Source organism: Meles meles, chromosome 12 (genome assembly GCF_922984935.1).
Source record: "Meles meles chromosome 12, mMelMel3.1 paternal haplotype, whole genome shotgun sequence".
NCBI classification, from domain to species: domain Eukaryota; kingdom Metazoa; phylum Chordata; class Mammalia; order Carnivora; family Mustelidae; genus Meles; species Meles meles.
The window spans coordinates 12,532,150-12,553,146 of NC_060077.1; the positions used below are offsets into that span (position 1 = coordinate 12,532,150).

General features: G+C 50.8%; 1 protein-coding gene across 2 annotated transcripts in view; it reads left to right on the forward strand.

The window, feature by feature from the left end:
- The first annotated feature begins 4,452 nt into the window (after window positions 1–4,452).
- HVCN1 (hydrogen voltage gated channel 1) overlaps window positions 4,453–20,997 on the forward strand; it is a 34,264-nt gene continuing 17,719 nt past the window's right edge. The window contains exons 1-3 of one of the 2 annotated variants that reach the window (XM_046025701.1): window positions 4,453–4,621; window positions 5,229–5,308; window positions 8,971–9,010. In XM_046025701.1, coding sequence (XP_045881657.1) covers window positions 8,990–9,010 — 21 coding nt within the window. In that variant the 5' untranslated portion in view covers window positions 4,453–4,621; window positions 5,229–5,308; window positions 8,971–8,989. Of the gene's footprint in view, window positions 4,622–4,736; window positions 4,784–5,228; window positions 5,309–8,970; window positions 9,011–20,997 lie in introns of those variants that run through there. The other variant, XM_046025702.1, reaches the window with a different exon arrangement.

Below are 20,997 nucleotides of genomic sequence, written 5' to 3' on the forward strand. Positions count from 1 at the left end.
TGCAGACCAGCTCCTGAATGGGTGCCAGGAGTCCTTTTGAGATGACAGAGAAGTTCTGGAACGGAGTAGTGATGAGCGCTGTCCCACATTATGCATGTACCAAGTGCCACTGACCGTATATAACGGTTAAAGTAGTAAAGTTTATTTATATGTATTTCACCACAATAATAATTTATCTTATCTTGTCCCTCCCCTGCTTAAAATTCCCATGGCTTCTTGCACTTCGCATGAACTCCAGTGCTTCCTGTCGTCCCCTGCCCTCCTCTCTGACCTACTTCTCCCCACTCTCTGCCCCTCCCACCATGCTGGGATAATTCTGGCTTCCTTTTGGTTTTTCACCAAGCCAGGCTCTTTCCCACCTCAGGGCCTTTGCACATAGTGTTCCCACTAGGTAGAAGGCTTTCCTCTCCCTTCATGATCAGCTCTCCCTCAGTTTTCAGTGTTAATTTAAATGCCACAGAGAGGCCTTCCCCAACCCTCCTACCACAGTGGACCTCCTCTCTCTCCCCAGCACTGTAATTCTCTGCCATAACCCCCGTCGTTTCTTTCACAATACCACCACTGGGTCTTTGTGTGCCTCCCTACAGAGAGTTAGTGCCTTGAGAGGAAGTGGGCTCCGTCTCATTCACCTCTGTGTTCTCAGTGCCTAGCTCATAGTTGGCACTCGGACGCTACCTGCTCAATTAAGGAAAGAACATCCAGCTAGCAAGGGAAGGGATGGAGGCAGGATTTAAAGCCAGGTCTCTCTGATGCCGACTCCTCTTTCTACTCCTCCACGTGATTCTGAACTATGTATAAAGCAGAAGCTTGAACCAAGTACCAGAGGAGGGGGTCAGAGTTAGCCATGACCTTTTCATGTAGCGACGTGATCACATACAGGTACACCAGGCTTGTGCGGCTATCACCTGCTCTAGATGAATCACACCTGCTGGCAAAGCAGCCTCTGGACCCAGATGGCAGATGTAACTCTGGAAAATCCAAACAGGGCCCCAGCTGAGGTCTCACGGACTTCTCTCTCCTCGAATTCTCCTAGAGCCAGGACCAGGGTTTTGCCCTAGAAAGGGAAGTAGTCAACTGCTGCAGCTGAAAACACTGGCCCAGAGGACACAAAACCGGCAGAGGCAGCCCTCTCTCCCACTGCGTCAAGCCAGAATGGGCCCATGCCCTGGCCCAGTGCCAGCTCTCCTGGGGCACAAGCAGGCCAGACCCAGGTGCCATGTTCTGACCTTCCTCAGAATGTTCCCCGAACATCAAAAGGCGGGATCCCAGAAAGCTCCTAAGACAGTGACAGACTCGTCCTTGAGCAAGCTGGGCTTACTGCTTGATAAGAAATGTGCGGTGGGGGGCAGGGACTCCCTTGTGCAAGAGGAATGCGTTGGCATTGCTCAAACCAGAGGACAAGTCCTTCCTCTAAATCGGGAGTTCCTAATCCTTTTTTGCAACATGGGTCCTCTTCTCCGGGGTAATGGGGTAATGTTTTTAACTATGTAATATAGAATGCCTTGCATTACAAACGACGCATTATCTTGAAATGCTGTCATTGAATTTTTTTTTTTTTTTTTTTTTTTTAGATTTTATTTATGACAGACAGAGATCACAAGTAGGCAGAGAGGCAGGCAGAGAGAGAGGAGGAAGCAGGCTCCCCGCCGAGCAGAGAGCCCGATGCGGGGCTCAATCCCAGGACCCTGAGATCATGACCTGAGCCGAAGGCAGAGGCTTAACCCACGAAGCCACCCAGGCGCCCCTGAATTATTTTTTAAATTGTGATAAATATATGTGAACTGACAACTGGTTTAGTAACTACAGGAATTTTGAAGCAGTGGTGAGTATAAGCTAGATTTTAGGATATCTGTGATTTGAAGACATCTGTGATCTCGGTTGATAACAAAGCCATGGGTACTGCTAATACAAGTGTGGGCTGTTACCTGCATTCATTATGGCAGGAAATGTTCCATTTCAGTTGATGAAAGTAAAGTAATTTTTTCCTATCCTAAATGACCAGCCTCTTAGACTCTCTGGACTGTAGAGGAACGTGCCCAAGCTTTGCCTCCTCAACTCACAAGGGAGCTCTCTGAGGACGGAGCTGCTTATCTTATATTAAGTGTCTGGAAAGGGCCTGCCTACCACACGGCAGGCATCCAACATGGCTCTGTTGAGCCTCTTGGATCTTCTAGGCAGATAATCACATAGACCACAGATGGGAGATTTCCTCTTTTCGATCTTTGTCCTTCTCGCCTCCTTTCTTGTCTCACTGCATTGGCTGGGGGCTTCCATACGATGTTGAATAGAAGCAGTGACCCTGGGCAGCCTTATCCTCAATATTCATTTATTAATTCGTGCCGTAGAGATGTAAAGCACCTACCATGTGCCCGATGTGACAAAACTGAGCTCTTTTCCTGTCCCACTGAGGAGACCGAGGCATTCTGTGGACGGAAATATTGAGAACATTACCAAATTCTCCCTACTTGCTAACCTGCTCTCTTAGGAGCCTGATTCCTCAAGAATATGGAAGTAAGTCCCTGCTGGTGGTCCCAGGCTCAGGACACAGCTAAGGCTGGCAGCTGTGGGCTTCCCCAGGACCACAGCAGAGCGGGCAGGGAGGCAGCACGAGGGAAGGATGATGAGAGATCAAGCCAGGGGCACAGCTGAGGCCACCAGCTGTCTGCACTAAGCTTATAACTGCAGGCAGAAGCAATGGTTAAAGCCAATGGAAAAAGGGTTGTAGCACTGGGATAGGCAATTAGGTGAGAAGATACCAGATACCTGTTCTCTCCACCTCTTCCCAGTCCTGAGGGAGTGAATGCAGAGACCAGGCCAGGGCACACACCCTCCACTCTGTCCAGCGGGCACTGGTAGGGAAGGGACATTGTTAATTAAAAACAAGACTGATGTTTAAAACGAACCAGAGTAGAGGCACCTGGGTGGTGAAGTCGGATAAGCGTCCAACTCTTGGTTTCGGCTCTGGTCGTGATCTCAGGGTTGTGAGATCCAGAGTCTGCTTGAGACTCTCTCTCTCCCCTGCCCTCCCACCCCCTCAAATATTAAAAAAAATAAAATGGACCAGGACTGCAATAGGAATGTTGCAATAAGAAAATGTGACCAAGACGTCAGATGAGACTGAGTTGCTTTTTGTTTTTTGGTTTTTTTTGAAGAGGGGAGAGAGAGCTTGGGGTGGGGGAGGGCAGAAAGAGGGAGAGAGAGAGAGAGAGAGAATCCTCAAGCAGACTCCCCACTGCGTGCAGAGCCTGACTTGGGGCTTAATCCTAGGAGCCTGAGACCATGACCTGAGCCAAAAATCAAAAGTCTGACACACAACCAACTGAGGCACCAGACTGAGATGTTTTTAAGAGAGCCTCCTGCCCTACAGGTGTGTGTGGGGGGCAGGATTGGGAAAAGCAGACTCCATGGAAGCCAATGGAAACAATACCACCATGAAAGGCAGACGACAGCCCCCCCCTCCCCAAGATGTTTCCATCCCACTCCCCAGGACCTGTGAATACGCTACCATACCTGGTGGAAGAGACTTTGCAGGTGTGATTAATCAAGGATGTAGCGAAGGGGAGGGGAGCCTGGATTATCCAAGTGGGCCCAAAGTCATCACAAGGTCCTTTCAGGAGGGAGGGAGAAGGGTCAGATCTAGTGGGGAAGGGCTGATGATAGCAGAGGTCAGAGGGCAGCCGCCAGCAGCTGAGGAATGCAGGCCAGCGCTGGCAGCTCCAAAAGGCAAGGATCCCCCCTAGAGCCTCCAGAAGGAACAGAGCCCTGCCAGCATCTTTGATTTTAGCTATATTAAGACCACTCGCACTACTGACCTCCAGAGCCCTAAGATAACAAATCTGTGTTTTAAGCCACTGAGTTTGTGGTAACCTGTCAAAGCAGCAATGGGAAACTAATACAGCGCCCAGGACTGAGACTCCTTGGAGAGGGCCTCCTCCACCCGGAGGTTTGGGACGAATGGTCTTTTTAGGAAGACAGAAGCTAAGGGAAACTGATTCCAGGACAGTGCCAGAAATGAAGTGCGAGCGAGCGGAGTGCTGGGGTTCGGAGTGCTGGGGAACCCCGGGAGGAGAGGGACATTGAAGCTGCGCCGGGAAGGTAAGGAAGAGTCAGCCTGAGCAAGGGGGCTCAGCCTCCAGGCTAGAAGGCACCTTCCTCTGGTGCAGAGACCTCCTTCCCCCATTCAGGAGTGGCCCGGCCTGCCGGCTTCAAGTTTGGCCATGCCTTCAGGACATTCTGCCCACTCTCCAACCTCTGCATGGCAGATACAGTGCAGGGGACAAGCAAAGCCATTCAGAACCACCCCTAACAGGACAGGGGTGCCACCGGACATCAGGCCCAGCCTCCTGGAGTGTGTGTGGTGGGGAGGGGAGTGGACCCGCCCCCACTCCATCCCGCAGGAGGAAGGAAGTGATTCCCTCCTCCCACCCCTTCCCTCTGGCTAGCTTGGGACCGGATTCTCGTGATTCGCGATTGGCTCCCACGGGCGGGACCTTTGTCCATCTGCAGGAGCGCAGGAGGCCCCGCCAGGCCCTGGCCTACGGAGCGGCAGGGGCGGGGGAGGGGGGCCAGCCGGAGACCAACAGTGAGACAGACCGGCCAGGGCAAGGGCCCAGAGACACAGGCAAGAGCCCGGGACCGTGGCGGGGCAGGGTTAGAGGGCGGGCTGGGGGGGAGGGGAAGGGGTCAGGAGGAGGGGCGGGAAGGGAAGGAGGGAGGGGCCGGGTGGCCCAGCGGGCGCCGAGCTCGCAGTTGCTGCGGTGGCCGCCGGCGGGAGGGGCGCAGGGTAAGTGCTCCGGGGCTGGGACGGGGGCGCGCCGGCTGTAGGCGCTCTCCCAAGCCCTCCCAGCCAGAGCCCTCCGAGGAGCGGACCCTCACCCACTCCTCGGGTCCCCCAGCCCCCCGCCAGCCTGCCTGGGACCCTGCCCCCAGTTGCCCTCTGTTCCAACGTCTAACAGCGCCGGCCGACGCGGGCGGACTGGCACTCCCCCGGGGACCCCCTGCCCTGTCCGGGGCGTACTAGAGTCAGCTGGAGGGACAGGGCAGGAGGCCTGGTGCCATGGGACCTGGGAGGGAAGACCCTCTTGGCCTCAGTTACCTCCCCTTGAAAACGGGAGCATTGATAAGAACTACCCTTTCGTCCCGGGCTTACCCTGGAGACAGGTGCCTTCACCACCCCGCTGAGGGCAGCAACAGGTGGGGTGAGTACCATGCTTGTCTCCGTTTTACAGGTGAAGACGCGGAATCCTGGGCCAAGCCACTTGCCTTGGGTCACCTGGCCGAAGCAGGCAGAGCCTGAACTTACACCCAGGTCTGTGAGAACCCCTAAACATTTTATTCACCATCCCTGCCCCCCCGCCCCCCCCACCCCGAGATTGCCGGGGGAGAAGTGAGGATGAAGGTAGTCCTGGGTATCCCAGGAGGAGGCTGAGATGAGCCAACCGCCAGGGCTGCAAGCCCTTCATCTGGGAATACTTTTTTTTTTTTTTCAAGATTTTATTTATTCATTTGAGAGAGCGAGCATGAGCAGGGCGAGAGGAGGCCGAGGGAGAGGCAGTCTCCCAGCTGAGCTTGGAGCCTGACGTGAGGCTCCATCCCAGGACCTTACAGCCCTCTGTAAGGTCAGACTCTTGTGTCCTGCCCGGGTCCTCCCACCGCATATTCCCTGCAGACCCACTGACCTCCTCTTTCTTCCTTGGACTTGCCAGGGTTTTGTTTTGTTTGGTTTTGTTTTGCCACCTTGGGGCCTGTGCACACAGTCTTCCTTCTCCAGGGAATACTCTTCCTGGGCATCTTCTTGTGACTTACCTCTTTGCAACTCAGGGACCGCTGTCCGAGTCACCTTCTCGCGTCTTCCCTGACCACTGCACGTGCAGGAGCCGCACTCGCCTGCTCTCTTCATGCATCACCATTACTCCTTCTCGTTCTTCCCATGCTTAGCCTTGGGGGATCTTACCTTGCTTACGTGTTTCCCTGGTTCCCTGTTTGTTTACCCAGCTAAAGTATCTGTCTACCACTGCCCTGACCTTTTTTTTCATCATTTCGGATTCCCACCCAGAACCCAGCACAGAGCCTGGCACGTGGTAAATGTTTCAGTTTTGTTGTACAATTGCCAGTCATGTGCGCAACCATCAGAGTTCTACTTGTCATTGCTTAACAGCCTTCTTTCTGTATTTCTACATAACCTCAGAATTGTTATTCCTTCTAACAACCCACTGCCTTTCTCAGCTGTTCTCTAAAGTGGGGCTTGTGGGGTCTTTCCAGGTTCTAGCCATCATATCCAAAGTAGCTTGTCCACATTGCACCTGTGTTTTGGTACCCAGTGATTTGAAACAATAGCTCCCAAACCGATGTGTTCAAGTCAAGAGTATGATTATTTTGAAGGGACTTGCCACTTATCACCAGAGGGCTGTTAAGGAAAAACAATGCCTGGCAGTGAGTGCAAGTTTCCCTACAGCCCCACAAGCACTGAGTTTTATCACTTTTGTTTTGTCTACTTTAATGGAGAGGTCACATATGTATCTTTAAATTTTCTGTTGCTTGAATTAGTGAAGCTGGTTGTTTTTCTATAAATGTGCTCTTTCTATTTCCTGTCTTGTGAAGGAAGGAAATCTCCAGGGCACCTTAACAGCTCCCTTCACCTTTGCCTGTGCTAAAGGTTCCACTTGAACCCGTCTCATGAGAGCAGGGTGAGGGCCCCCAGGGGCTAGAACAGGAACACACTGAGCTAGCTGAACTCTGCTGGTTGCAGAAGCCGTCCTGCCAGTCAACCAGCAAGAAACCCTCTGAGAGGCCCTTGTGCCCGCAACCCATGCTACTGAGCAGAGAAAGAACTTTATTTTTTTGTTTAAGTCTTTACGAAAATTTTTTCCAATTGATAATTTTTTCTTAAATTATCAAAGCACACGGTGTGCAGGGTTATTCATTAGAATACTGGGGCAGCAAAAGATTGGGAAGTAACCCAAATTCTGATCACTAGTGGGACTACACACATTCCTCTGGGGAAACCTTATGACCTTATGGAGTCATTCCAAGGAGTGCGTTCAATCTAGCGCGTACTGATCTAGAACAATCGGAAATACCGTATCAGTCTCCAATAGCCGCTATAACAAATTACCACAAATTGGATGGCTTAAAGCAACATAAATGTATTACCTTACAGTGCTGGGGATCTGACGTCCACACTCTGTCTCAGTGGGCCAACATCGAGGTGTTGTATGGCCAGGCCGCATTTGTTTTGGAGGCTCGAAGGGAGAACGTGTTTCCCTTCCAACTTTTGGAGGCTGTCCACTTTCCTTGGATTGTAATCCTTTCCCTCGGTCTTCAAGCCAGTAGCGTATTTGAGTAACATCTTCAAATCTCGGACTCCAGCTTCTGCTCCTGCACTCACATGTCCTTCTGTCTCTGATGCTCCTGCTCTATTCAAAAAGACCCTTCTGATGACATTGGGGCCACCTGGATAATCCCCATCTTGGGAGCCTTAATTGAATCACATCTGCAAAGTCCCCTTTGCCATGTACAGTGACATATTCATGGGTTCTGGGGAGTGGAACAGGTACACCTTTGGAGGGAGGGGGTTCATTATGGAGCTTACCACACCCTAAAGGGAAGCAAGCAAGGTTTGGAGCAGAGTGTGTGTAGGCTTACATTTGTTGAACTTTAAAGAAGAGGAAAGGAGTAAATATGGATGTGCTTGCAAAGGCACAGAAAACCCCTAAAGGCCACACAGGAAACTGCTAAGAGTGGCTGCTTCTGGGAAGAATGGGTAGAAAGGAAGCTTACTAGTCACAGTGTATTTTTTTGAATTGTTTCAGTTTTTTGGTACATACTTGTGTCACCCACATTAAAAATAAAATTTAACAACTAATACATACTCATTGTAAAGGGTCAGACCTTCCAGGAAGTGAAGGAAAATACCTACAAAAATCAGTCCCCTCGACCACTCCCTTTTTGTCCAACCATAACCACTGTAAACAGTTTGGCTATACTTTATGTACTTTTTAAAATGCATATGTAATTTTTCACGTAGATTGGGTCATACTGTATATATTATGCTGTAATATATATTTACATATACACCTTTTTTTTTTTTTTTTACAGAGAGAGAGATCACAAGTAGGCAGAGAGGCAGGCAGAGAGGGGGAAGCAGGCTCCCCACTGAGCAGAGAGCCTGATGTGGGGCTCGATCCCAGGACCCTGGGATCATGCCCTGAGCTGAAGGCAGAGGCTTTAACCCACTTAAACACTTTACATATACACTTATGTATATCTGTGGGTCTTTGTTTTAAAGTTTAAACTGGAGTGAAATTCACATAACATGAATTTAACCATTGTACAATTCTGAACAGTTCAGTGGCGTTTCTTGCGTTCCTGATGTCATGTGATGACCATCTCTATCCAGTTTCAGAACATTTTCATCAAACCAAAAGGAAACCCTGCCTCTGTTAAGCAGTCACTCACCATCCCTCCCCCCACCTCCTAGTCCCTAGCACCCACAGTCTGCTTTCTGTTTCTGTGGCTTTGCATATTCTGGGTGTTACATATCAGTAGAATCATGTCATATGTGAAGTTTTGTGTGTGGCTCCTTTGCTTTAGTGTCCTGTTCTAGGGGTTCATTCATGCTATAGCATGGGTCAGAACTTCATTTCTTTTTAAGACTGGATAGCATTGCCATTGTATGGATGGAACATCTTTCATTCATTCATTCATCCCCTAATGGACACTTGGGTTAACTTCTGCCTTTTGGCTAAGAGTATTTTTGTATATGCATTTGTCTGAGTACCTGTTTTCAATTCTTTTGGATACAAACCATGGGTGTGCATCCTTCCACATAAACTTTGAGCTTTATGCTATTTTCAGACACTGTTAACGTAAGCAAGTTAAAAATAATTTGTAACAAAGTGTCGCAAAGCACACACTAAGATAAATGATAGCAGGATGTCAGATCTAGACAAATGTTTTCTTATTTTCCAGATCCAGAGAGGACAGGAAAATGGCTGCCTGGGATGAAAAGGTAAATTATTTCTGATGGACCAGCAGTGTTAACGGACCTCCCCAGGCTTGAAGACCATTCTGGTTGGTGTTTCAAACAGGATAAAGGGAAAAAACCTGTTCGGGATGCTTCTGCTATCCCGAAGTGTTCAGTCACAAAAGTGAAAACTATAGCAGGAGTTCACAAACCTCAAGATACGCCCGTAATCTGAATCAGATCCTTCAAATCCCACCTGTGCATTTTAATAATAATCATGTGTCATGAGACCTGGACCTTCACCTCGCTGAGACCTCCGTCTCCTTATCTGGAAAAGGGAGAGAAAATTACCCTTGTTCCCGAAGCCTTGTCGGGAAGAGTTGAGGAGTCCGTGATCTCAAAATGCGAGGCTGATACCGAGGCCCTAAGTGGCTTTTCCCTCCTGCCCATTTTACAGAGAAAGACACTTGGGCACAGAGAAGTAAAGCCACTTGCTCAAGATCACACAGGTAGGAAGTGGCAGAAATAGGGTTTCACCCTGGCTTTGCCTCCTGTATCATGTGATCATCCCAAGCAGAACTATTAAACTCTGTCCTTGATATCTGGGGTGCAGGGTTGTTGGGGCTGGGGGGACATCTGTTATGAAGGGTGAGGACAAGGTAGAAAGGAAATGTGGCTTCCATTTTACTTGTTTCCTGGGAGGTTCCGGGGGGCCTAGCAGGTAGAGCTGGGGGCTCAGGGTAGCAGCAGGGTGATCAGGGAGGGTCCAAGAAGCAGGGTCATGGGTTGATAATGATGCCCATTTAATGGTAAGAATCATTTGGATTTTAAGGCTATTTAGAGTGTGGCAGGGGAAGTGGCCCATGCCGTGTGCTACCAATTCTGATTTCAGAAAAGTTGAAATCTGGGGAAAATGTTCCTCTTGGAATTCAATGAAATATAGCAGGAGAAGCATTAGCTATCGTAGCATGAACATCCGCGGAGCACCCACTCCGTGCTGGGCATGTGCTCAGCGCTTTCTGTATGTTTGGTTGTTTAAGCCTCTCAACAACCCAGTGCATTAAGTGCTGTTACTTCTTTCCTGCTCTTACAGATAGGGAGGTTGAAGCACAGCAAGGGTTATCGATTTGCCCAAGGTCACACAGCTGGCCAGAGGCCCAGACCCATGATGCCTGCCTTCCATGCCCTAAGTACGGACTAGTGATGGTGCCCTGTATGCTTTTCAGGCACAGTCTATCCCAGAGATAGGCTAGGTCTCCCGGGCGAAGAGCTCCTGGCAGGAAGGGAGCAGGGAAGGGGGATTGCAGGGGCCACAGGGGCTCTCTGGGGCAGATTCCTTCCCTCAGCCATTCCGTCACCTGACAAATGTTTACCAATGCCAGCTGTGTCCTGGCACCTTCCCCAGCTGGCAGGCTGTACCAGCAGTACAGCAGACCCTGGTCCCAGCCTGCCTGTGGCTTTCTCTCCAGCTGAGCGACAGATCCCTGTCGAGTTACAAAAGGGAGCGTGTGAAGGGGCACGTGTGCAGAGCCGTAAAGGAGTGGCCATGGTTCATGTGGGTCCCTCCCTGGGGCCATTGAGATCAGAAGGGCCTCCAGACCTTATCAGATCACAGGCCTCTCTGCCTGATACCTGGAGGGCCGGAGTAGGTAACCGGGTGCGGAGGGAAGACGGTAGGGGTGTTGTGGCAGAAGTAGTGGCCCATGCAGAGGCCAGAGGGAGCCGGGAGCAGGGCAAGGTGGGGAGGGAGCAGGGGCATGGCACGACACTGGCGGGGGCCAGCAGGTTGGGAGGGATTTGTGAGTGAAGTGCTCAGAACGTGGGGCAACAGTGGCCCTGGCGTGTATGCAGAATGGGGGACTGATGTTCAGAGGAGGAAGTCCGCTTTCCTTTGGAGGGTCATGGAAAGTTCTGCAGAAGATGCAGCCTTTCAGCTGGGGCCTTGGGATTTGAACTCATGGAATCCAAGGAAAGGGCATTTCCAGCGGCAGGAACAGGATAGACAAACACCAGGAAGCAGGCTTTCCTGTAGGGCTCCTCAGAGCAGAGCGGGATGGGTAGGGGCGATGACGGAGGAGGGAGAACCCTAGTGCCCGAGCGGACTCTCTGCCAATCTGGGAGATGCTAGTAGACCACCTGCTGCTCTGTGGCTCCAGTGGGTGGACGGCCTGGATGCCAATCCTGCCTCCGCCCGTGGTGGGCTGTGTGACCTCAGACCAGTTTCTGAACCTCCCTGAGCCTCCGTGTGCTTGGCCATGAGTGGGGTCAACAGTCCTCCCCGTGTACTTGGGTTTTGGATGTACAGTGCCTGCCACCGCGGAGTGAGGAACTCCAGGAGTTCGAGCGATTGTCATTCATCAGAGGCCAGTGGAAACACAATTCCTACTTTCCGTCATTTGTAGTTCCCTGTGAAAGCAGGAAAACCGAAAAAGCCGAAACACTCAGTGCTGGTTATTCTGTGGTGAAACCAGCTCCTACTTAGTGAGGGGCAGGATCACCCCTACAGTTGTTCTGGACAAAAATTCAATAGCATGTGTCCAGAATCATGACAGTGTTCCTCACCAAACCTGGTCCTCTTTCTTAAAAGGAAATGACCCATAAAAAGGAGACTAATTGCTAGCAACCTATTCCGTAGCCTGTCAGGCGCCATTATAGGAGATGCGCCATTATTTTGTCCTACGGAGAAAATAATGCTTCCATTCACTGTGATGTAACATGACCTAATGCTGAAATTGGTCAAATATGAGACAGTCAGCTTTCAGGAATGCTTAACTATAAGAAAATGTGGTCTTGGAATTGGTGATAAAGGTGCTAAAAATGAGGAGAAATCAGATTCCATAGCAAGAGCATTAACTTCTTGGTGAAGTTTTGTGACCATTAAAAAGGCATAAATCTATGCGCATAACTAACAGGAAAAATAAAATACAGAATTGTCTGCCATCTTTGATTATAATTAGAGAGAATGAGACCTTAGGTGGACAAGAAGTCTGGTGTGTTGGGATTATCGTGAATTCCTTTGCTTTTGCTCGCGCTTTCACAATGCTAGAAGAAATAGATCTAGGGTGAGGTCTGTTCACTGGGGTGAATGACGTCAAGTTGGGGATGGGGGCTGTGCAGGGGCTCTGTCTGACTGAAGCCAGGGAGCTGGTGGGATGGGGGAGAGGTTGAAGGCACAGAACCAGCAGAATCACAGAATGGGGGTGCAGAGCCAAGGAGGGGTGGAAGGGAGATAACTCCCGGGACAGGGGAGGGGCACAGAGGCCCGCCAGTACCAGGAGCTGGCAAGAGCTGGGCAATATTGGGCCAGGACCACCTGTAGCAGTTGAACCTCTATTGATTCAAAGGACAAGTTCCTTTTAGTACTTTACCCTTCTGGAGTTAATTGTGTTTTTAAAAATTTGTTTTAATCAGTTGCTTTTAGGAGCTTTTGAATTGTCCACCTGCCCTGTCTGAGGGGGAAATGACGGTGTCGTGGGAGGAACTGGTGGGGTTTTTCAGACCTGTCTAACCCGTAGGCAGCTTTGCAGAGCCCATCTCCTTGTGCCTCAGAGTTCCTCTTCTGTGAAATGGGAACAGTGATACTCCTCGGATTGCGGCGATCAGAGCCGCTCACTGAACCAGGGCCGGGCTACAGTAAAGATGCCACCCGTTCGCTGGATTCTTGGCCATCAGCTCACCTCGTCCTCCTTTCGGATGACGCGTGTTACCAGCCACATCTGGGGAACCTGGGAGCCAGTGTGCTCATTCATCGCGGTAGCCCTTTGCTCATTTCTCGTGGTTTACTTACAGTGCTGGTACTCACCCGAGGCTGCACATGGGAGGTCCCAGCACCCAGGCCACCCCTAGACCAACTGAATCACGATCCTGGGGCCTGGGACCCCAGCCTTGGGTTTTTTAAAAGCTTGCAGGTGGTTCCAAAGTGTAGCCAGGGCTGAGAGGCACTGGTTAGACTGTGGCTGGGGAGGGCTTCTCTCCGTGGGCTGCTTTGCAGTGAGGCAGGGGAGAGGGGCGTCCTGAATTCGGTTCTTCCCATCTTTTCCCGGCCACAGCATTGCTAAGATGCTGGGGCTGGGAACTGCCTGGATGACTCCGTCAAAATGGTGATAGGTCTTCGTTTCTGGCTGAATAACTGTTTTTTTTTTCTTGATAGGTTTTCATTTTCTTTACGCTTTCATAATAAAATAACATGACTTACGCTTCCCAGTTGCTGACGTCACATACTTTGAACAAGGCTGTCTCCTCTCTGGCAATCCCTTCCCGACCCCAGGGAAATAGACCAGGCCTGTCTTCCGCATACCCGTGTCTTTCCAACTCAGCTCATTGGTGACTCCCGAGTCCTTTAACGGGCTGCTATCTGTCATTTAAGCAATGGAATAGAATAAAATGGAAACCACCAAGAGTGCTCGCAGAGAGAAACTTGGTCATAGAACACACGTCTGTCAGTGTGTATTAAAAGGCAGGATTAAAATGTGTTTTTCTCATTGAGTAACACTGGGCTGAGCTCCCTGCCCAGTGCCCAGCCAGGTCCACCCAGGGTGGTGGTCCAAGAGGTTGTTGCAAGAAGAGGGGGCTTTCAGCCTGCCTCCGAATTCTCTTTCACTGGCTGTGGGCCCTGGGGCAGATTGTTTGGCCTCCCGGAAAAGGAAGTGTTTCGGCATCCTCTTGCCTTCCCCAGGCTGGCAGACAACTCTTTCGAGACGGGAGGGATCCTGACCCTGCGGGAAAAGGAGAGAAATGTTGCAGCATCCCTGGGGGTACCTGGGGTGCCTTAGTCCGTAAGCAGCAGCCCCCACAAGCTGGTCAGCCACCAGTGGTGGTGGTTTTTGTCAACCTCAGACTTCCTCCCCGCCCTAGAGAAGGAAAAGCTGCCACGCTTATTTAAAGACTTCCCTGATTTTAAAAATAGGCATTCCTCAGAACACAAATCCCCAGGGGCCTGGGGGTGGGGGCAGTAGCCCTGGGGCAAGTCACCTTGCTCCTGGAGGTCGTCCTGCCTCTCCACAGAGGAGAGTTTGCTCAGCAGGGGGATTCGTTCCACCATCCAGGCTGTGTTCAGCAGGAACCTGCAGGACGGGCCCTGATGGTGGGGGACAGTCCCAAACACAGGACTCACTCAGTTCCTCCAGGAGCCAGTGCTGACCCTGTGGGTCAGGTGTCTCCTGGGAAGCCTGTGAGAGACGCCGCCGTGCCCGTGGTTTCTGCGGGAGGCCGGTCACAGGGGTACCTTCTGTCCAGCCCTTGCAGACTCCCCGAAGGAAAGCCAGTGTTCCCAGTAAGCCCCGTTGCATACACAGTCTAGGCCCTGTGAGCTGTTCATATCTGTGAGTGATGGAACCTTCCAGATACTAGCCAAGGGCCAAGCAGGCCTTTCAAAGGACAGCAGCCTCAAGCCTGGTCTGCCCCTGGAGTGACAGGATTATGTCTTGAGACGCGCTCTCTGGCTGCCAATGGAGCTGCTGCGTCCTCCCCTCCGTGGGAGAGGTGGGGGTGAGGCTGGGTGGTGACAGAGGGTGGGAGAAGCAGGTGGCCCCGGGCTTCTTCGTGATGAATAGGCTGTGGGGGGAGGGGAAGGAAAGTGAGCTCAGAGGGACAGCTTCTCTGAGTATGTTTTAAGTGCCCTGGACCAGAAGACAAGAGACCCAGGCACGTGTCCAGGACTGTCTGCTGACTGGAGGCATTTGCTGTGTTATAGGGCCTCAGTTTCCCCATCTGCTAGGGGAGGGAAGATTGCACCTCAGAACCTTGATTCTACGTCTCACAAAATCCTCTTCTGTGGCCTCAAAAAAATCAGCTTTTCTGGTATCTGGTATTTTCCCCTCATTGGCAGAGCATTTCAGCAAGAACAAAGCTGGTAGACTTGAGTTCATATTGGCTGCCTTTACCACTTACGTTTCTTTGTTTTTAGGTGTTTGTTCTGTTCCATTGTTTTGGTTTTCTTACCCAGGGATTCCAGTAATGGATGTATTGATTCATTCTCCTTCCTGCCTGACCCCCAAATACTTCATTCACCATTCAGTTCTCTGTAGGCGGGATCTCCCTCCAAAAATGGCTATTTCTTAGGCTTAAATCTGATAGAATAAAATCTGAAAGTTTTTCTTCACCCTCCAACCTCCAACCTCATGCCCTTCTCAGAGGGAACCGTTTGATCTGGGTTATCGATTTTGTCTGTTTTTGGGGTTGGGTTGTGTTTTTGGTGGTTTTTTTTTTTTGGCCTTTTTTTTTTTTTTTTTCAGATTTTATTTATTTTAAAGAGAAAAGGGGGAGGAGCTGAGAGAGAGAGAGAGAGAGCTTCTCCAGCAGAGCCTGACACGGGGCTCTATCCCAGGACCCTGAGATCATGACCTGAGCTGAAAACAAAGCCAGATGCCTAACGCACTGAGCCACCCGGACGCCCTGATTTTGTCTCTTGTTAACAAAGATGGCATTCTATGATGCAATCTGGTCCACGATGTTCTGGGGTTCACTTAGAGTCTTTTTAGATCAAGGACGTCTCTCTGTGTCCGTGCCTGTGGGTACACACCGTGACCACCCTCTGAGCAGCTGCCTGGCGTTCTCTAGTGCGGGTCTACCACAGAGTGTGTAATGATGGACTTTGAGGTCATTTCCAGGTTTGGGCTGTCTTAGCAGCTCTCTAGGGACCATCCATGTGCTTACGTGTGAGTCCCTTATCAAGTCAAATGATAGGGACATTTTAGATTTTGACAGAAACTGGTTAAGGCTGAACTCCTTCTTTGCTCCCATGCCTGGCTCATTAGAGAGACTCATTTTTTTTTTTTTAAGATTTTATTTATTGGGGCGCCTGGGTGGCTCAGTGGGTTAAGCCTCTGCCTTCGGCTCAGGTTATATCTCAGGGTCCTGGGATCGAGCCCCACATCAGGCTCTCTGCTTAGCGAGGAGCCTGCTTCCCCCCTCTCTCTCTGTCTGCCTCTCTGCCTACTTGTGATCTATGTCTGTCAAATAAATGAATAAAATCTTTTTTTAAAAAAAGGTTTTATTTATTTATTTGACAGCATGTGCACAAGCAGGGAGAGGGAGAAGCAGGCTCCTCCCTGAGCAGAGAGTCCGATGTGGGGCTCAATCCCAGGACCCCGGGATCATGACCTGAGCCCCAAGGGCAGACACTTAACTGACTGAGCCACCCAGGTACCCCCAAACATCTTTTCAAAAATGAAAGAAACTGTCCCATTGGCCCCCTAAGATGAGTATCCCTTCCCTAACCTCTGTCATCCTGCCACACCATGTGACTCTGGGCAGTGGGTCTCTCCTCTCTGCACCTCAGTTTCCCCCTCTGTGGAGTGGACAGCCTGCCCTGTCTACCTCTCAGGATTGTTAGAAGCATCAAGTGAGAGTAGAGGCGGGCGGAGGTGGCCTGTAAGCTGTGACCAAGAAGAAGTTGCTGCCAGGATAGGTGGCAGGAACGGGCCTTTCCCAGGGGTTTTGCAACCTCTGACGGAGACTGCTTTCTCCTCGGAGCCCAGGATGGACGTGTGGCCCACGAAGGTAAAGGGAAGGAGCACGCCACCCATGGCCACCCATCACAGGCTGACTTGGGTGCGTGCTCTCTGCCTTAACTTCCTGGAGCTTCTATAACAAATAACCACAAACCAGGTGGCTTAAAACAACAGAAATGTATTCTGTCAGTTCTGAAGCCTCGAAGTCTAAAATCAAGGGTTTGGCAAGGTTGGTTCCTTCTGGAGGTTTTGCAGGAGCATCTGTTCTGTCCCTCTCTCCCAGCTTCTGGTGGTTGCTGGCAAGCTTTGGCACCCTTGGCTTGCAGACGCAGCACCCCAGTCTCTGCCTCCATCTGCGCATGGTCCCCTCCTCGTAAGGACATCTGTCTTTGGACTTACCGCCCATCACCCAGGATGATTTCATCTCAAGACCTTTTAACTAGTTACACCTGCAAAGACCCATATTCCAAGTAAGGTCATGTTCTCAAGTTCCAGGTAGAATTCTGTGAATTTGGGGGCAGCCACGTTCAACCCACAAATATGGCCCTAGAAGGCCCCACAGCCCTGTGCTCTGAAACACGGGCTCCCAGTCACAGCAGCCCAGGAGCAGATCCTGGCTCTGCCATTTTCCAAGCGCATGACTTGGGACAAGCCGCCGGCCTCACCAAGACCCAAAATGATGGCCTCAACCTCAGGGGTTTGTTAGGGACAAAATTAAATTACGCATTTTAGGAATTTTAGTGGTATGTTAATATACTGAAACATATAACGGAACGAACAATGAGGAATAGTAGAGGTCTCAGCTCTTGCATCTTCCTGGAGTTTTGGGGCAGGGGATGCTGAATGATGAGTAAATCAGGTCCCCAGAAGTAGGCTCTGGGAGGGAGCAGGGACATGGGGACTTAAGGGACATCAAGAGTCTGCCCAGTTTCTTTAAAAATACCTTTTTCTGTGATTGTTGGATGACCACAAAATAGGGACTTTTCCCCTCCTACGGGGGACAGCTTCTGACCAAGCCCGTAAAAACAGACATTCATAAGAACATTTTTTGTCTCTCTTCTACATCTGTTTTTCTCATTTCTACTCCCCTCTCTCCCAGGTAGTAATCTTTCTGGGATGATACTTGTGGTGTGTAAAAGAGAAGTAGGTGATCCATTTACCTTCCAGGGGTGACTCTTGTGGTTTGCTGTTAATTCTCTTGTTAAATAGTTACCGAACCCCTGCGTGTGACTGAGCGGGGAGGGGTCCCTGCCCCCCCCCAGAGTTCACAGACCAGGGCAGGAGACAGCACTGAGATGCCACAGCACTCGTTAGTCAGTGGCAAGACAGGGAAATAGAGGAAGGAGGCTCGCACAGCAGGTGGCCGCTAGGGAAGGCCTCCCTGGGGAGGTACAATCTCGAGGTCTGTAAGATCTGAAAGACCAAGAGCGTGCAAAAGGCAAAAGATCCAGCAGCCAATAGGCACAGGTGTGCCGAGTCCTAGAGCAAGAAGGAGTGAGGCACTGGGTGCAACTGGGGTGTGGCAGAGGCAGGGGCCCTGGGGAGGAGCCCGGGGCTGGGGAGACCAAGAGAGCTTTGCTTTGTCCTGAAGGCAGTGGTTGGCAGGGGGCAGGGTGGGAGGACAAAGGTCCTGGGGGAGGGGACAGGTGAGAGCAGGGACACAGCCCCATTGTCCCTGCAGAAGGGGGACCCTGGTCCCTGTCGTGTGGAGAAAGGACCAGGCAGGAGGCCAGGTAAAGGAGGCCAGTGCAGGCGTCCAGGCAAGCAGCGCTGGCAGCAGGAGAGGGTATGAGGGTGAAGAGAAGGCGGGCGCGAGCAGCCATGTCTAGGAGGTTAGACTGACATGCCTAGAGGGAGACAGAGAGCCCAAGATGAGCTTTGACTCCCGGCTTGGGCAGCAGGGTGAAGGTGATGCTGTGCCCTAGGGAAACGCGGAAGGAAGAGATATGGGGAGGAGTGCCTGGGTGGCTCCATCGGTTAAGCGTCTGCCTTCGGCTGGGGTCATGATCCGAGGTTCCTGGGTTCGAGTCCTCCACCAGACTCCTTGCTCAGCAGGGAGCCTGCTTCTCTGACAAATAAATAAATAAAATCTTAAAAAAAAATAAAGGAAAAGAAAAAGAGTGGGTACGCGGGAAAGATAAAAAATCAATTCAGTTTTGGTCCTAGATGAACTAATGACCTGGCAGGATACCAGACATCAGGCTGGAGACTGATTTGCACATGAGACTGATTTGCAAATGTTCTCAGGGTTGAGAACACAGGTGTGCTGCGACCACCAAAAGGGGGAGAGTTGCCGAGCATGAGCACAGGGTCAGGATTGGGGTCTAGGGGACTTCCAGGGGTGTGGGCGCAAGGACACGGAGATGGGAGAGAAATCAAGAGGAAGATGGTCAAACAGAACCAAGTTCACAGTGAGAGGAAGCGGGATAGTCAGGGTGGGAACCCCATTGTGCACTTTGATACAGAAGCCTGATCCTGGAGAGAGTGGTGTCAGGTTGTAGTGGGGCAGCGAGGGTTAATAGGGGGGGACATGGAGATGGGAGCTGTCCAGTGCCAGGGAATGTACTGGTCTTGAATCTTGGGGTGGCAAGTGACGGAAACAATTCGGTCTGGCGTAAGCCACAAAGGGACTCTGTCAGTTCCCGAGACCGAGGAGTGGTGGGGCGGTGGGGGATGCTGCGGAAGCCGGTGGCCGGCCAGTAAGCAGAGGAATGGGATATCCTCGGACGGCGATGAAGCTGGAGGACTGGGAATGAGAGTTTGTGTTGCTGAAGAAGAACAAGAAGAACGGTGGGCACCCATGGGGGGCTGGTCCAGGCCAGGCCCAGAGGGTGGTGCTTTCTTTTCTTTTTTTTTTTTTTTTTTTTTAAGATTTTTGTTTATTTATTTGGCAGAGAGACACAGCGAGAGAGGGAACACAAGCAGGGGGAGTGGGAGAGAAAGAAGCAGGCTTTCCACCGAGCAGGGAACCTGATGCAGGGCTTGATCCCAGGACACTGGGATCATGACCTGAGCCAAAGGCAGATGCTTAATGACTGAGCCACCCAGGTGCCCCGAGGGTGGTGCTTTCTCTGTGTAGCTCACTGAGTCAGTCCTTCCACCCGCCCAGGCAGGATGGGAGGAACCCGAGAGCCTAAAGTGGGTGGTGAGGTTGACGAGGCCCATGACATTTTCATGATCAGCTATATCTTTGACCTTTTCTGAAACTCTGGTTTTGGTATGTCACATTTTTTACTTAAAACCAGAGTTGTTTTCTGCTCTGCTGGGTGCCATAAATATTTTCATCCCAAATTACTGAAAGTTGCTTTTTACTGGTTGCACGGTTTCAGAAAGAAAATTTTCCTCTCCTGTAAAATATAAATGTGGTTTTTGCAAAGCACCCCAATGCTGCTAGCTACCATGCTGAAAACTAGCACCGGAAATTTCCATCTGACAGGTAAAGTGTTTTAGGGGGGAAATTATGGCCAGGAGCTGCTCAGAGGGCTTTGGGATAGCTGCAGACCTGGCTCTTGGTCACCTGTGGGACCCTCGTTGGGGGGGGTCCAACCTGAGACAAGGGGTCACCCAGCATGGGAGATAGTGGACCACTGCCCTCAGCCAACGGATGCTTGATGGGCTTCTGCTCTACGGCAGGCGTCCCATGAGACTCTGGGACACAGGCCTTGCTTTCTTGGAGCTTAACTGCTAGTGTGGAAAGAGGAGTCATAAACAAACGGCCACATACACCAAAAAATTCTGATTAGAAACTGTAAAAAATACAGAGAGAGGTTATAAAATTGAGAAGCATTCTGATTTAGATTTTAGGGGTCAAGGAGGGCCTCTCTGAAGAAGGGCCCTGTCAGCTGAGCCTTCAAGCATGAGTAAAAATGAGCCACAGCTCAGAGTTGGAAGAGTAGTCCAGGCTGAGGGCAGAGCGTGGGGAGAACGCAGAGCTTGGAGTGACAGAGGATAAGCAGTGTGGCTGGAGTGCAGTGAGCAGGTCATGGAAGGAGATAAGGCCAGATCCCACAGGGCCGTGCACATCATAGGAAGAATCTTGGATTTTTATCCAAAAATTAGGGGGCAGTGATGTGATCAGGGGCTGAGATCAGGGGTGAGGGTTTATTAGGCCTGCCTGGGCTACTGGTTGGAGAACACACTGGAAGGACTGGGTCCAGGGAGAGAAATCCACACGGAGGGTGTTGCAGTCTTATCTTTTTTTTTTTTTTTTAAGATTTTATTTATTTATTTGACAGAGAGAGAGAGAGACAGATCACAGGTAGGCAGGGAGGCAGACAGAGAGAGGAGGAAGCAGGCTCTCCGAGGAGCAGAGAGCCAGACGTGGGGCTCGATCCCAGGACCCTGGGATCATGACCTGAGCCGAAGGCAGAGGCTTTAACCCACTGAGCCACCCAGGCACCCCTTGTTTTTTTTTTTTTTTTTAAGATTTTATTTATTTATTTGACAGAGAGAGAGAGACAGACAGATCACAGGTAGGCAGGGAGGCAGACAGAGAGAGGAGGAAAGTCTTATCTTTTTTTAAAATAAAGATTGTATTTATGTATTTGACAGAGAGAGCACATGCACAAGTAGGGGGAGGGG